Raw genomic sequence first — 15,116 nt, forward strand, 5'->3', positions numbered from 1 at the left:
CAGGCTCCAGCCGCGCAGGCTCAGCGGCCATGGCTCACGGGCCCAGCCGCTCCGCGGCATATGGGATCCTCCTGGACCAGGGCGCGAACACGTGTCCCCTGCATTGGCAGGCGGACTCTCAACCACTGCGCCACCAGGGAAGCCCTAATATTTTTTAATTGAAGTATAGTTGATTTATAAAGTGTTAATTTCTGCTGTGTAGCAAAGTGATTCAGTTACACACATATATACCTTCTTTTTAAAATATTCTTTTCCATTATGGTTTACCATAGGATATTGAATGTAGTTCTCTGTGCTCTGCAATGAGGACCTTGTTGTTTCAAGTGTTTTCTAAGCAAAGTTCTTTTGGGCATTTGCAGTCACTGGCTATGTGTCCAAGGATTCAGAATGCCTTCTCTTTCACAGTATCTGCTTCTGCTTTTTCTTCCCAGAGTCGAAAACATGCCAGTAAAGTCCGACTATATTACATGCTTCACCCCAGGGACGGTGGGTGTCCTGCAAAGAGGCTCCGATCAGAGAATGTGAGTATCTGATGCCACATGTTATCCTTGGATAATTTGTTCTGTTTGCTAAAAACTTTGCAGGTCTGGGAATTGCAGTTATGTCCAGCTTAGTGGGAAAGCTAAGTGAGTTGAAATCGTTCGCATTAAATATTACAGAAAATATGACATGTAAGCAAGACTTTTCCTTTTTTCCTGCCTGAACTTGCCAGTATGGGGTTGGGAGACTTTTTGATGGTACTGTGCTGGGACCTCACATAGAAAAGAACAGACAGGGGCTGAGACAGACAGAGGCTGGCTGAGGGGAGGCGGGCACCTTCAGAAGACATGACCTAAGGGCAAACCTGTCAGAAAGATCAGATGCTTTGCTTTCTACATAATGTATGTTTCCTTTGGTGTGTAAAACAGAATGCCATTTGTTCATTTATAATGAAAGCTGTGCACATCTTGCAAATAAAAATATTCAGGGCTTTGATCAGCGTCACTTTTCCCTGAGGGAATGTTTACCTAGGAAGACAAATGACAATTAGAAAGTTGCTTTGAGGGTTTAATGTCAGAGCAAAGGGGTTCCCTTAGCCAGGCCAAGGCCAAGACTGGTGAGAGAAATATTGCTTCCTCCCAGCAGGAGACCCTTTTCCTAATGAGTGGAATATTCTTATCCACCCATGGCAGAGACCCTCCGTGATAAAAACTGCTGATGAAACACAGAAACTCCTCACCCTTTGAGGGCTGAGACTGAGGATGTAGAATTCACACCCCACACTCTCACTGTGCTTGTGATCCTGTTTTCTTTCTGCTGCCATATCGATGCCAGTCTTATTAAAAATTAATACATGATCATCAAAGAGACTGGACAAAAACTGTACTTGTTTGTTGTCACGGAAGAAACAGAGAGAGAGAGGTAACTGCATGTGACCAAAGGTAGCAAGCAGCAGAGCTGGCAGGGTCCACAGATTCTAAGCCCGTGTCTCAGCATCACAAAATGAGGTGCTCACGTATAGACTCATCTGGATGCTGTGGATTTTTCTTTACTGCCCACTGAGGAAACAGAGACACATAAGCCACAGACCTGTGGCTTTAAAGAGACTTCAATATAATGAGAGAGGTTAACATTGTATAAAAAATAGCTCTGATGCCACAGTGTAGGGGTTTGTTAACATTTGTACAAAGCCCCATGGAGACAAAGGGTGGGTGAGTCATGCCAGGGCCATCTGACCAGGGAAGGTGTTACTGCAGGGTTGGCATGTGAGCTGGGGTCTTTGGGCTTGGATGGGTGGTACCAGCTGGAGGCATGAGAGTGAGGTGAGGACAGGTGTTTTCTTAGGTGCATCCCTAGCCAAGGAACCTATTAAGACACAGGAAAGTTGGCCTAAGTCAGCTTTTATGTGATCTCAGAATCCTGTAACCACGTTGGAGTCCCTCCCTCCATCAGCTGTCTATTAACAGAGAGAACAGAATTAGGTTTTCTATTTCCTCCTGAAATTATTCAGCGATGTATCCTTTTATTCAATAGCATTTAGCATCTAATCCTAAGAGTCAGAAACAATAGGATTCACGGACATTTGACAGTTAGCTCTTTGAACACAGATTATTTTCTATCCACTCAAATTCTAATCATGAATGTTGCACTTATATCTGAGCTCCTAGCGAGTAATACATCAGGGGGGAGAAAAACCTTTCCTTTCTAGGTTCCTTGGCTGGTCTAATAATTAAAATGACATAAAACACATGAACAGAAGAACAAATTTCATTTCATACATGTGGGAGACCCAAAGATAGGAGACTCAAGGAGGTGACCAAAGCAGGCAACTTTTATGGTTTTTATACAAAGAAGCAAAGAAATAAATTTGTGAGGAATTGACATGACAAAGGCTTTTGGGCTTGGGGTAGCAAATTAGTGAAGGAATAACAAAGTTGGTTTATACAGGCTTCTCCCCCCCCTGAATTCCCTATCTTTGGTGATATGGATGTCTGTCTCCTCCTGTCTTTTACATGGGAGATTTATTTCCTGCTTTCAGGGGGACAAAGAATGGTCAGAGTATCCTTCTTGGAACTTGCTCTTTCTTAAGTAGCTTCATTAAAAAAAATCAATATGCCAAAGTGGCTTATTTTGGGGAGGGGTTATTTCTGCTCCCCTTCACAAGCAAACAGAAAGGGGCACTGTGACTCCAGCTGTGACCTTGAGGACACGATCTTTGCTGCTCTGGTCAGATCCATGTTTCACCCCACTCAGGCTCCGGTTCTGCCAGACTCCTTGGGGTCAGTTGATAGAGGGGGAGAGGTTCAGATTTTACAGAAAGAAGTGTTTGCAAGGGTACTTTACCAAAGGCCCCTTTGAGAACTTTTTCCTGGATTTTGAAAACTTAGCTCTACCAGTGATTTGTTGATTGAATCATTTTCAATGACTTGTTAATCATTGTCTGGAAGCAAATAAGTAAGTAGGAAAAGCAACATAATGATCTCACTTTTTAAAAGAGATGGTTGATGCCTTAATAGGCTGTATGGACATTTCACAGGAGGAATAGATCATTTCCATTAGGCGTCTTGATGCATTGGATGCTGTGTGGAAGGTACCCCCAGCCCCTCTCCAGGGCCCTGCGAGTTGATGTTGGTAACTATTTGGGCCAATTTTCTCTGGTACAGACTCACACCTAAGGGTTGAAAGACTAAATACACAAATCGACAATGGCCAGAACATATCTAAAAGTAGAACTTTGACCCACAACCTGCAGCAACCAGTCCAGAAAACCAACCCATTGATATCCAGTAACTGGCCCAGAAGCCTGCCAGCTGTGAGTCAGACTTGTAGGAAGTCAGACCACCGTCTCTAGCGACAATCCAGGAAGTCAAAAAATAGCCCTGTAACAGTAGGCCTCGAATGGCCAGGCTTGATGAATAGCTGACAGCTTCCCTAATTTCTGTCCCTGTTTCCAACTTAGGACCAACCAGAAAAAGCCAAATAGGTACCCCTAACCAATCACATAGGCTGTCCCATTCTATGTGGCCCACCTGCAGTTTCCCCAGGCCAACAGCCTCCAATCAGGGCACGGGTGAAACCTACCCCTTTTCCATTATGAAGCTCCTCTCCACTTCTCTGCTTGCCTTTGAGTTTCCTCCAAATGCAGGTGCTGTTGGCTGGCTGTCTTGCTACAGCAAGCTCTACATAAATAGCCTTTCTTGTTCCCATTTGGTGGTTGTTTATTTCCACAGGGTGGTAAAATGGGGATGAGGGTAAGAATCTCTAAAGTACAGGTTCATCCTAAGACTCAGCTGAACTAACCCGTTTATATAGCACTTTGTTTTCAAAGTGCTTTCTGCAGGCATTATTATTATTAACTAATTAATTTATTTATTTGGCTGTGTCGGGTCTTAGTTGTGCTTGCGGTGCACAGGCTTTTCTCTAGTTGTGGCACGTGAGCTCTCTAGTTGCAGTGTGTGGGCTTAGTTGCCCCGCAGCATGAGGGATCCTAGTTCCCCGACCAGGGGTCGAACCTGCTTCCCCTGCATTGGAAGGCGGACTCTTAACCACTGGACCACCAGGGATGTCCCTCTGCAGGCATTATTATTACTGATCCTCTCTCCACCAGCACCTGTGATCTTGGGAGGATGTAACACTTTGGTCCACTTGCCTCTCCAGTCTTGCCCATTCTCCCACCTCCCCTGCTCCCAGGGTCTGTGGTTTGCATCCTAGTGTTACTTGATTGAGGACACTTTTATGGCTGCCCTGAATGTCCAACAGAAGGAGTGTTTCTGAAAATAGAAAACTTGTTGTTGATTTTCCAAACCCTGACCACACATGAACCTTGGGCCTGCAGTGATCCCTAAAGTTGACGGGTAATGGCAGCCTGGGAATACACAGTAACTCTGAATTTACCTACAGATGAACAGAAGTGCGTTATTTTTCCCAGGGCCATTGCCATTTCTATTCCAGGTCATTTGACCTTTTGTTGTCGTTGCTTTTTAAAAAGTTAAATTCATTTCTGTCTTCTGGCCTTTCCAGCATTTTAAATTCCCTGCTTTACTCTTTAGAATCGTCATTTGGGTATTCTATGTTTTTTCCCTGAAATTTTAGAGCAGGATATTTTCCCCTTGAGGCCACAGAGTAAAATTAAATGCGAAATAAATTGTTAGAGTTGATTGCCTTAGAGAAATGTTCAGGAATCCCACGGGCATTAGAGCCAAAAAGGACTTTAAAGATTATCTAGTCCACTGAGAGCCTCGGATTTCTGCCAATGGCCCTTTTTATTATCTTCTCACTCATGGGTCACATGCTTTGAAAAAAAATTGTCTGCTTGGGAAATAGCACTCTTTTTTTTTTTTTTTTTTGCGGTACGCGGGCCTCTCACTGTTGCGGCCTCTCCCGTTGCGGAGCACAGGCTCCGGATGCGCAGGCTCAGGGGCCATGGCTCACGGGCCCAGCCGCTCCGCGGCATGTGGGATCTTCCTGGACCAGGGCACGAACCCGTGTCCCCTGCGTCTGCAGGCGGACTCTCAACCACTGCGCCACCAGGGAAGCCCCGGGAAATAGCACTTTTAAGTTAAAAAGGTGATTTAATTTTACTTTTATTTTCATTCTGTAAAGATAAGTAACTGCCAACCCAAATTGCCAGTTGGTATAAAATAAACAGTGTTTTTACGTGGAATTAATGCAATTTCTTCTAAGTGGGGAAACTTGACATTTGGTTAGTGTGACTGAACTTATCACTCCTAAATATTTATATGGTTTCCCTTAGGTCTGAAATATTCAGTGCAGCTTGAGAACCTCCATTATCACGTTCACAGGCCCCTAAATATCCTGGGTTTCAGGTTGGGAGGACTTGATATAACCTCCCTCCCACCCCGTAATTACAAAGGTGAAAATAAGGCCCAAATAAGTACCATGACTTGTCCAAATTTGTCAGGCCTGAGAATAAGACCCTCCCGGCTTCCCTAAATCTTATTCCTGGGCTTCTTCCACGTATCTTGAAATTGTATCTTATCTGGAGTCATGGAAGCCATTGCTGGGTCCATAGCCAGAGAATATTGCTGTTCTGGGGCAAAGTAATAATAGTAACTGGCACTTATCAGGTGCTTCCCACTTAAGTTCTACATGCTTTATATACATCAACACATTTAATCCTCACACCTCCTGTATAAAGCAAGAGCTAGCATTATCCCCACAGAGAAGCAAACTGAAATCGAGATTAAGGCATTTGACTCTGGTCTTACAGCTGGTGAGTGGCAGAGACAAGGCTGGGAAAACATAAAACACAACAAAATAAAATTCCCTCTAGCCCTTCAAACTAGCTAACCATGCCACTCCCAGAGACAGGTGGTGAGCGTCTACTAAGTTCTGGGGGCACAAAGATGGAAGGGCATGGAACCTTTCTCAACAGAAATCAGGATCTAGTCGGGGCTTCAATGTGCAAATCATGTCTTTTCATACAGTGTGCTAGGCACTACCCTAAATATGTGTCCAGGCTACCATCAACAAAAATAATCAATAAACAATCTATAATAGGAATAGCAAAGAGTTGTATTTGAGCCCAGAAGACAGCCTCTCAGACAACTCTGAGAAACTGCTCCAGAGAAGCCTGGTTTTCAGCACAGTTTTGGGGATTTTTTGCGGTACACGGGCTCTCACTGTCGTGGCCTCTCCCATCGCGGAGCACAGGCTCCGGACGCGCAGGCTCAGCGGCCACGGCTCACGGGCCCAGCCGCTCCACGGCATGTGGGATCTTCCCAGACCGGGGCACGAACCCGCGTCCCCTGCATCGGCAGGCGGGCTCTCAACCACTGCGCCACCGGGGAAGCCCTCAGCACAGGGCTTTTTATGTCCTGTAAGAACTAAGAGCATCAAACAAATCAGGACACCTTCCTTCAAGGTTTCAGAAGAAAAAAAAACACAAGAAGAAAACCCACCACCACATAACACAGTGAGTCAGTATGGCCTTGGCGCCTGGGAAGGGGGTTTTATCATGGAAGGAGCACGAGCATTGGTGTCCCAGGAATGGAGACATTTCATCTTTATTTTTAACATGGACATTCTTTACTTTTGGTCACTGTGCCCTTTTCTTTAATAATTAAAGCAGACGGGGCAGGACAGTGTTTCCTGGAGGAAGTGACACTGAGCTGATTCTTGAAGGGTGGGATGTGGATGATACTAATGAAGAAGGGTGGGAAAGGCCTCTTCTGAGTGTGGCCTCGATGTGAGTGATATCTTCAGGGAAACAAAATTCAAACGTATTTCAAGATACAAAATGCTAGTGGGTGGCTGTGCTCATCTCCTTGGGCTGCTATAACAAATGATCACAAACTGCTTGGCTCACAACAATAGAAATTTATTCTCTCACAGTTCTGGAGGCTACAAATCTGAAGTCAAGGTGTAGGCAGAACCTCCCTCTGGAGGCTCTGATTGAAAGTCAGGTCCACGCTTCTCTCCTAGCTGCTGGTGGTTGCTGAGAACGCTTGGTGTTCCCTGACTTGCAGCTGAGTCACACCAGTCTGCTTTCTTCCCTGTGTGTATCTTTGGGTGTCCTCTCCTCTTCGAAAAAAGACCCCAGTCATTAGATTTAGCACTCATTATAATCCAGTGTGACATCATCGTAATTACATCTGAAAAGACCCTATTTCCAAATAAGGCCATATGTCCGAGGTGGACCTGAGTTTGGGGGGGCAGTATTCTCCCAGCACAGCAGTAGAGACAAAAGTGGAGATTGGATGGTAGACAAAGGTACAGACCCATACTGTGCATAATATTGACATTTACTTTGTCAATATTTTCCATTTTCTCGACTGGTCTGCTGCTGAATTCATGGGGAATTCTCAAAGAGGGGTGCATCTACTGAGGATGCTGTGTCTTGGCTACCAGTTGCACATTTAGAGCTAGAAGTGGGGATTCTTTCCCTGGTTCAGCAACCTATAGTTTTACAGCATTGCTTTGAACTTTCTAAACCTTCACTGCCATGGTTTTATAATCAGGGATTACAAGCACTGCCCTGCTTGTTTAGAAGCTTCCTGTTTGCGAAGCTGTGTAATAAACTGTAAAGTGTGTGTAAAATGTTCCTTCATGGGATTTAAAAAACGTATTTGTCTATTCCATTCTTTCATCTCTGCAGTGCAATATACGACCTTCTATCTTCCAGTTAGGGGCAGGCCTGCTGTTCACATCTGGAAGACTCGAAGAGCAATTAGGAAATCGATAGGTGTGACTTAATATTTATTTATGTGTCTTAAGCCAGGGGTCAGAACATAGCCACCGGCCAAATGCAGCCACTACTTATTTTGTAAGGTCTGCAAGCGAAGAATGGTTTTCACGTTTTTAAATGTTTGGAAAAAATCAAAAGAAGAATAATACATCGTGACATGAAAATTACATGGAGTTCAAAAATTAATGCTCATAAATAAAGCCTTATTGGAACACAGCCATACTCAATCCTCTCCATACTGTCTAGAGCTCTCTTCACATCACACAGCAGAATTGAGTAGCTGCAGTGGAGGACTCTCTGTCCCACAAAGCCTGCAATGTTTACTCTCTGGCTGCCACACAGGAAATGTTTGCCCACCCCTGTGTGAAGTGGATGATTCTGGAGAAGGAGGAGGTGAGTTGTCATCCCTCTGGGTGGCTGTCTGCCTACTCATAGGAATGATCCCTTTGGAACATTCCAGACTCTAAAGCTGCCTTGTCTTCTGTTCATTTCCAGAGTTTCCTTTTTTGGGGGGCCCAGCAGATTGAAGGTTGTAGGGAATTAGAAGTATCATTCCCAACCCCTGAACAGGAACTTTGTTGCTATTTCGCTTTCTTTCTTTCAATAGGATAGACTGAAATTTATGAACCGGTTATGTTGTAAGAATCAGTTTGAAGTCTGCCACACTGTGGAAACAATGAGGATGGTTTGTTTCTTCTGCCATCGTCCCACCAAACTGAATTTATGGTAACCAGGACTCCTGAGTTTTCTGAGACAGCCCTGATGTAGAATATTTTTTCTTGTCACTACAGATCAATGATATGTCCTGAAAAATCTAGTAGTTCCTCTCCAAACTGTACCCAACAGGGGAGTAACACTTTTGTTATACAAACACACAGATGATAATTTAAATGAAAAAACAGATGTGAGTGTGTAGTATGGCACTTAAGCTGTATATAACTTCCTAGGCCTGTGACAAGATCTGTAGCTTGGGACTCTGGTACTAAAGCTCATTTATACTAAAAAATATATATCATAGTTATTATTTCCATCTAGAATCTGACTCAGAGGAGAGGAAGAATTCCCCAAAATGACAGCTTTGAAAGTAATTTTTTTAAGGTGAAGGTAGTGTCATGGGTGTTCGATTACTGTAAGCCTTGTGGCCTCCTCCTGTACTCCGTAATCCCATTATTATATTGTTATCATTGGATATAGCCTCTCCTTAGCAGATGACTTATTAAGCCCTTTTTATGTGTCAGGCCCTTTACTAAATACTTGGGATTTATCTCATTTGAACTTTACAAGTGCAAGTAGGACTCTTCATTGCCTCCATCTTAAAAAGATGTGAAAGCTGAAGCTTTGGTCAAGTATCTCATCCAAAATCGTACACCTTGTAAGTGATACAGCCAAGGTTCAAACACAGTACAGTTTTAGCTCTTGAATCTGAGCTCTGAATTACTATATATTCTTCATTTACTTAATCTTTCGTATTAACTGGCTGTCTACCAAGAGTCAGGTGCTGTGTTAATTATGGAGAATTTAATAGCAAATGAAACAGATACAGTTTGTTTACAGGATAGTGTGGGAAATGGATGCTGATGTAAAAAGTCATACAGATATCTAAATGAAGGAACGTAGTGGAAAAGTAGAGAATGGGAAAATCACAAGGTCTTTGGCATCAGGGAGGTCTTCCCTGAGTAAGGATTAGTCAGAGCAGGGAGGGGAGACAGGAGAATTCCAGGCAGATGGAACAGCATATGCAAAGTGTCTGCAGTCAGAGAAATCACAGCGTTTAAGGAATAACAAGAAAGCCAGCATGGCTAGAAGCCGCGCGGTGAGGTGCAGAGAATGGATTGATGGAAAGAAGAGTCTCGTCTGCTTTGAACTGTCAAGTATCAGACTTTCAACTGTTTCCTGTGTCCATGTAAATCATCCATAAACAGTCTATAATAGGAGTAGAAAAGAGTTTTATCTGAGCCAAACTGAGGGCGATAGCCAAGAAGACAGCTTCTTAGATTACTCTGAGAAACTGCTCTGGAGAAGCATGGTTTTCAGCACAGTTTTATGTCTTGTCAGAACAAAGAACATCTAACAAGTCAGGGATACATTCCTTTAGGTTTTCAAAAAACCAGATCAGCATGCACACAGCGAGTCAGTATGGCCTTGGCGCCTGGGAAGGGGGTATTATCACGCAAGGAGCACGAGCATTGGTGTCCCAGGAAGGGGGGCATTTCATCTTTATTTTTAACATGGACATTCTTTACTTCTGGTCAGTGCACCCTTTTCTTTAATAACTAAAGCAGATGTATAAAGTAGGTGTGGTAGCCACAAACGGGCTATCAAATTAAGCCAGAATGACTGCCTCATACCTCAGTATGTGAACATTGCTTTTATCAACTGAAAGAGTATGGCCTTGGATGAGGGTGACGGCAGTGGAGAGAAATGAGCAATAAATAGATCCGAGGGACAATGAAGTAGGTAAAAATGGATGAAGTGGATAATGGATGTGAAAGAGAAGGAGGTTTCTGAATGACTTCCAAGTTTAAAACGTACGCCACTGGATGGTTGCCGCTCCCACCCTACCCCCCTGCCCCCTGCCACAATAACCTTGAGGTTGTGACCCAGAGAGCAGAAAGATCTGAGAAACAGGGAAGAACGTGATGAAACTCTTTGTCCATGCTGCTCCAGGCACGGCAGGGCTAAAGTGGCGTAGAGGTGAATTTGCCCCCAGCCAAGGGGTATGGGGCAGCAAAGGAGAGGGACCCAGTGGGTGGGGGGGCTTTGTCCTCACAGCTTCTTCCCAATCAAGCCTTTCTACCTCTCTGATGGAGGGTGAGGACCACCAGGGACCAGCCCAGGGGGTGGAGTCCAGAGAGGCATGGGCTAGAGGTGCCCTCCTGGTGTGCTGATATCCAAAGGCAGGGCAGTGCGTTGAGTGAGTTCAAGACAGTCACCAAGGGAGGGGCTGGGGAGAGGACAGTTACCAGAACCCCGGTACCCTGAATGAAGGATACCAGCAGGAAGTTATTGCAGGCGTCCAGAGAGGACACAGAAGTTAGATAATACGCCTCTAGCAGTAGTTAGATAATACGCCTCTAGCAGGAGGATGGGATTATTTAAAAGGTGGGAACAGTTTAGGTGTGGTCGCGGGACCTGGGTCCAGTGATTCCCAGGGGGTCCATCCCATTCTTCCTTTGTTTAAAAGGCAAAGATGGTAGGACCCAGAGAGCACGATTTTAGACTTCTTGAGTGCATGGGCTTTGCTTAACTCACCTTTGTACCTTAGCACCTCACACAGAGGGGTTCCATAAATGATTGTTCATATCTTCATAATAAGCTATTGCCCCATTGTTTTTTCTTTAAAACAATTAAGAATTTAAACAATAGTTTAATAAAAAATGATCAATTGTATAGAAAGTCTTCTAGAACATTTCCATGAAATCATAGTTTAGTTATATACCTATCAAAGTGGTCTTGTTAAAAGAATATTTTGTGAAATTGGCTTTGTTCAAGAAAACCTGAGGGTTATGGACAGTTTCCACAAGAATCTTGACCAGGTTCTTGGTCCCATGGGGGTCATATTCAAATAGGAAAAACCCAAAGAAAGAGAGAGGCAGGTCGTTGGAGGGCGTGCTCTCATAGCACAAGCTGGTCCCAACATAAGTTGCTTCTAATAACCATCTACACATCCTGACTCCATCCTTCCCTTTGGCAAACCCTACTGCCCTCTCAGTGGACACCTCTGCTGCTAGGCATTGCCTGCCTCCACCTGTCTGCTTTTGGGGGCTTGATCCTATTTTACCAGAAATCAAGGCTGTGTGAGCAGGAGTTGGTGTGCAGCTCACAGAGGTAGATGTCCTTCCCAGAGCCCAACCCCCTTTCAGCCATAAGACAAAAGGGACCTGATAGTCAGGAAGTCCTTCTCTGGAGGACAATCTGGTGCTGCCTCAGGGGTGAAGAGATCGAGAATGCCTCCTGGGTGACCTTGAGGAATTTAAGAAAAAAAAAAAATGTCACGAAGAACCTAGGGGTAAGACGGGAATAAAGACACAGACCTACTAGAGAATGGACTTGAGGATATGGGGAGGGGGAAGGGTAAGCTGGAACAAAGTGAGAGAGTGGCATGGACATATATACACTACCAAATGTAAAATAGATAGCTAGTGGGAAGCAGCAGCATAGCACAGGGAGATCAGCTCCGTGCTTTGTGACCACCTAGAGGGGTGCGATAGGGAGGGTGGGAGGGAGGGGGATGCAAGAGGGGAGAGATATGGGGACATATGTATATGTATAACTGATTCACTTTGTTATAAAGCAGAAACTAACACACCATTGTAAAGCAATTATACTCCATTAAAGATGTTAAAAAAAAAAAAGACTTGGAAGGGTATGGATCAAATTCCCTAGTTTGTGTCTTCTCACTTTGCATACCACTTGGGCCCTTGAAAATGAATCGAAAGATATTTTTGTTTACGGTAGTTTGAATAAAAGAATTCTGGTGACCACAGATTGCCAAAGAGCTGTTTGACCTGTGATAGTCTCTCTCCAGCTGATTTCAGCTCTGAAATGTTAGTTTCTATGTTGGCTTTTTTGGGGGTAGGTAGCATGGGTACACAGGAGCCTCCAAGCACCTCCAGGCACAGGTGACTCGCTGGCGCGTGACAGCTGGGATCTGCAGCTCTCTCCTCCCTTTCTGCTATGTTTTCTCTTTTTAGGTGTTTGTATCACAAACATATCTTCCCTGTCTCAATTATTTTTTCCCCTGATAGATAGATTTCCTTGGTTAACATTCTAGAATCTCACAAAACATCAGTTTGTTTTTCTCTGAAATCCCAAAACTATCCTGAAAATTTTATCACTCATGTTTAATCAGATTTCTTTCCTTCTGTGTCTGGGTCCATTTATCTTCATCTCTTCCTTGGCTGCAGGAAGGGGTGTGAGGGCATCTTGCCTCCCTTCCCTGCTTTGTCCTACAAAGCCCCGTGAGTCTGTACTCTTGTGCAGCCATGTCATAAATCACACCTGCTGTCACCCTGTTACATGACCCCTAGTGCCCGTTCTGTTTCTCCTTTGTCACCTCTGGGCATTCCTCATGCTCAGAATATTATTCTTGCAGAACAAAGAAGTCCGTTTCCTTCACTACCTTCCGTCTTGCCACCGTTTGGCTCTGTTTAGGTTGATGTGTTCATTTAGGAATATATGTATATTTTTCTTCTTGCCTTAGAACCGGACAAGGGGTTGTGACATTGGAATACAAGATACATTTTAACTTCATGTGACCTAGATTTGCTGCAGGTCATGCTGAGACAATGATGAATGTCTCCTGATAAATACCAGAAAGCCTTGCAAAATACATTTTGAAAATAGGGATGATGTGCTGCTTTCTACTAATTTGCAGTAAAATGGCTTTTTGGACTTGGGTCCAGCAAACCTCACTCATGCACGTGCCCCATATCACAGACTGAGCTGGGAGCTCTGCACTTGTGAGCTTATGTCAGTCTCAGAACATTTTCTCAACGTGAGCATTTACTGTGCCTGTTTTACAAATGAGATAAAGAAGGTTTGAGGCATGTCATCTAATTCTTTCTCATTCTCCCACTTCCCAGTGGCAGGCTTTGATGCATTGACTTTCCTTATTTTTAAGAATACACTTTCACTCCTGGCTCAGCCATTTCATATATCGTTGACATCGGTAGTGCTAGGTTCCCGTAGAACATTCTTTATCGGAGTGACTCAAGGAAATCTTCCACTCAGAGCCTGCCGTGGGCTGGAGCAATGTTTGGTGGGGCATCCCAGTCACGTTCTTTTTTCCGCCAGGTCCTACTAAGGGTTGATGGCCTTACAGACCTATAGAAAATCTGAGGTTTTAGATGCTGAAGTGCCAGCTGATTCAGTTTAATATAAAGGAAAAGTCATAGGCTTTGGGAACTTCCCTGGCATTGAATCTGGCCTTCTGCTAGCTGGGTGACCATGGTCAAGTTTTTTAATTTTTCTAAGACTTAGCTTCCTCATCTGAGAAATGCTGCCAACAACCCATATGCTCCAGGACTACTGAGAAGAATGCATGTGATAATGTAAACGTGAAATGGGGAGCCCCCCAGAGGCTGGTGGGGGAGGGATGCTCTACACCTGTTACCTTCTTTCTAATAGCCCAGATGATGCTGAGGGTCTTTCTGCTGCTACATTTGATAGGGGGAGAAACACATACAGACTGGTTAGAATGACCTAGTGGTGAAATTCAGTGGTCTGTACCCAGAACTAGATGCTGCTGAGAGATACATTTTCTGTAGAAGCCCTAGGTGATGGCCAAGGAACGAGACAAACTGAGAGGAAATATTGCAGTGTCCAATAACATTCTCGTTCGAAGGAACCGAAACTAATTCAAAGAGTGAAAAATATGGTGTTGGTATTTGCACATCAGATCTTTGCTTGGAGGAACACTTTAATCTTGTCCTGACTTGGCCGCTATCCAATCCCCATCGTTGAGTCTAAGCAGGAGAGAGTTGAGATGTTTGGAACAGCTGCAGTGACAGCAAGCACTCCCCTCGGTCACATGCGTGGTGTGGTTGGTTGTACTGTATTCCCTTTCCTCCTGTTCACGGGTGGCATTATTCAGTCATGGCACAGCGACTTTAATAGATATTAAAAATGCAGCCGTTTAAGCATGTCATTCTTAAAACCCCATCGAAACTCTCTCTGGAAGCATATGTGAGCGAATGGTGTAGGACTATTTCCTACTTGCAACAGGGGTTGTTCCTGTTGATCTGTGACATTGTATAGCCAAATAGCCCTGTAGTTATTTATAATTCCTCCATTAGCTTTGTCTTTTTGCCAAGTATAGTTAAAAGAAAAATTGTGTAGAAAAGGAGATGATTTTTATTGTAAATTCCTGATGGAAAAAGGCATTTTTTTCTTCAAAGTTATTAACTGGGTTTTACAGCTGACCTTTCAAGGAATGTCTATGGCTTCAGATACTCAAGAACTCAGCAAATTTTGTCCTCTGTATAATTTAAATAGTCATTATAGTTTGGGCTATAAGCACTGAATATGTATTGTAAGACACAATGTTGTTTTTTTAAAATTTTTGATATTTTATTGTAAAAGAAAAAAGTCTGTTTCCTTTCTACACTGAGTGTTGGTTGAAATTTTCTTATTAAATTTCCTCATCACAGCTGTACATAATCCTAGAAGGTCACTGGTTGGCATTTGCAATCCCAGAAATGAATGGTCATGATGTCACGTCCTAGAATTGAGAAATTAGTTTGTTTGATCTCTCATTACCCTTCTATCCATTGCTGTAATGGAGAATGAAAAAATTCAAGATGGGATTAAGGCCTGAAATTTCCTCAACACCAAGAAATAAAAGTTGTGAGTGTGTCTCTCCTGTCCTTCCCTCACTCCATACAGACTTGGCTTTTTTTTTTTTTTTTTTTTTTTTTTTTTTTTTTTT

The 15,116-nt window shown here is 43.7% G+C and overlaps 1 protein-coding gene across 1 annotated transcript in view; it reads left to right on the forward strand.

Moving 5' to 3' along the window:
* The window catches only part of ZMAT4 (zinc finger matrin-type 4), a 214,526-nt gene that overhangs the window by 44,182 nt on the left and 155,228 nt on the right, over positions 1-15,116 (forward strand). The window contains exon 2 of the mRNA XM_007455489.1: positions 432-521. Coding sequence (XP_007455551.1) covers positions 432-521 — 90 coding nt within the window. The remainder of the gene's footprint in view (positions 1-431; positions 522-15,116) is intronic.

The sequence above is a fragment of the Lipotes vexillifer genome, unplaced genomic scaffold (assembly GCF_000442215.2).
Source record: "Lipotes vexillifer unplaced genomic scaffold, Lipotes_vexillifer_v1.1 scaffold414, whole genome shotgun sequence".
Lineage (NCBI taxonomy): Eukaryota > Metazoa > Chordata > Mammalia > Artiodactyla > Lipotidae > Lipotes > Lipotes vexillifer.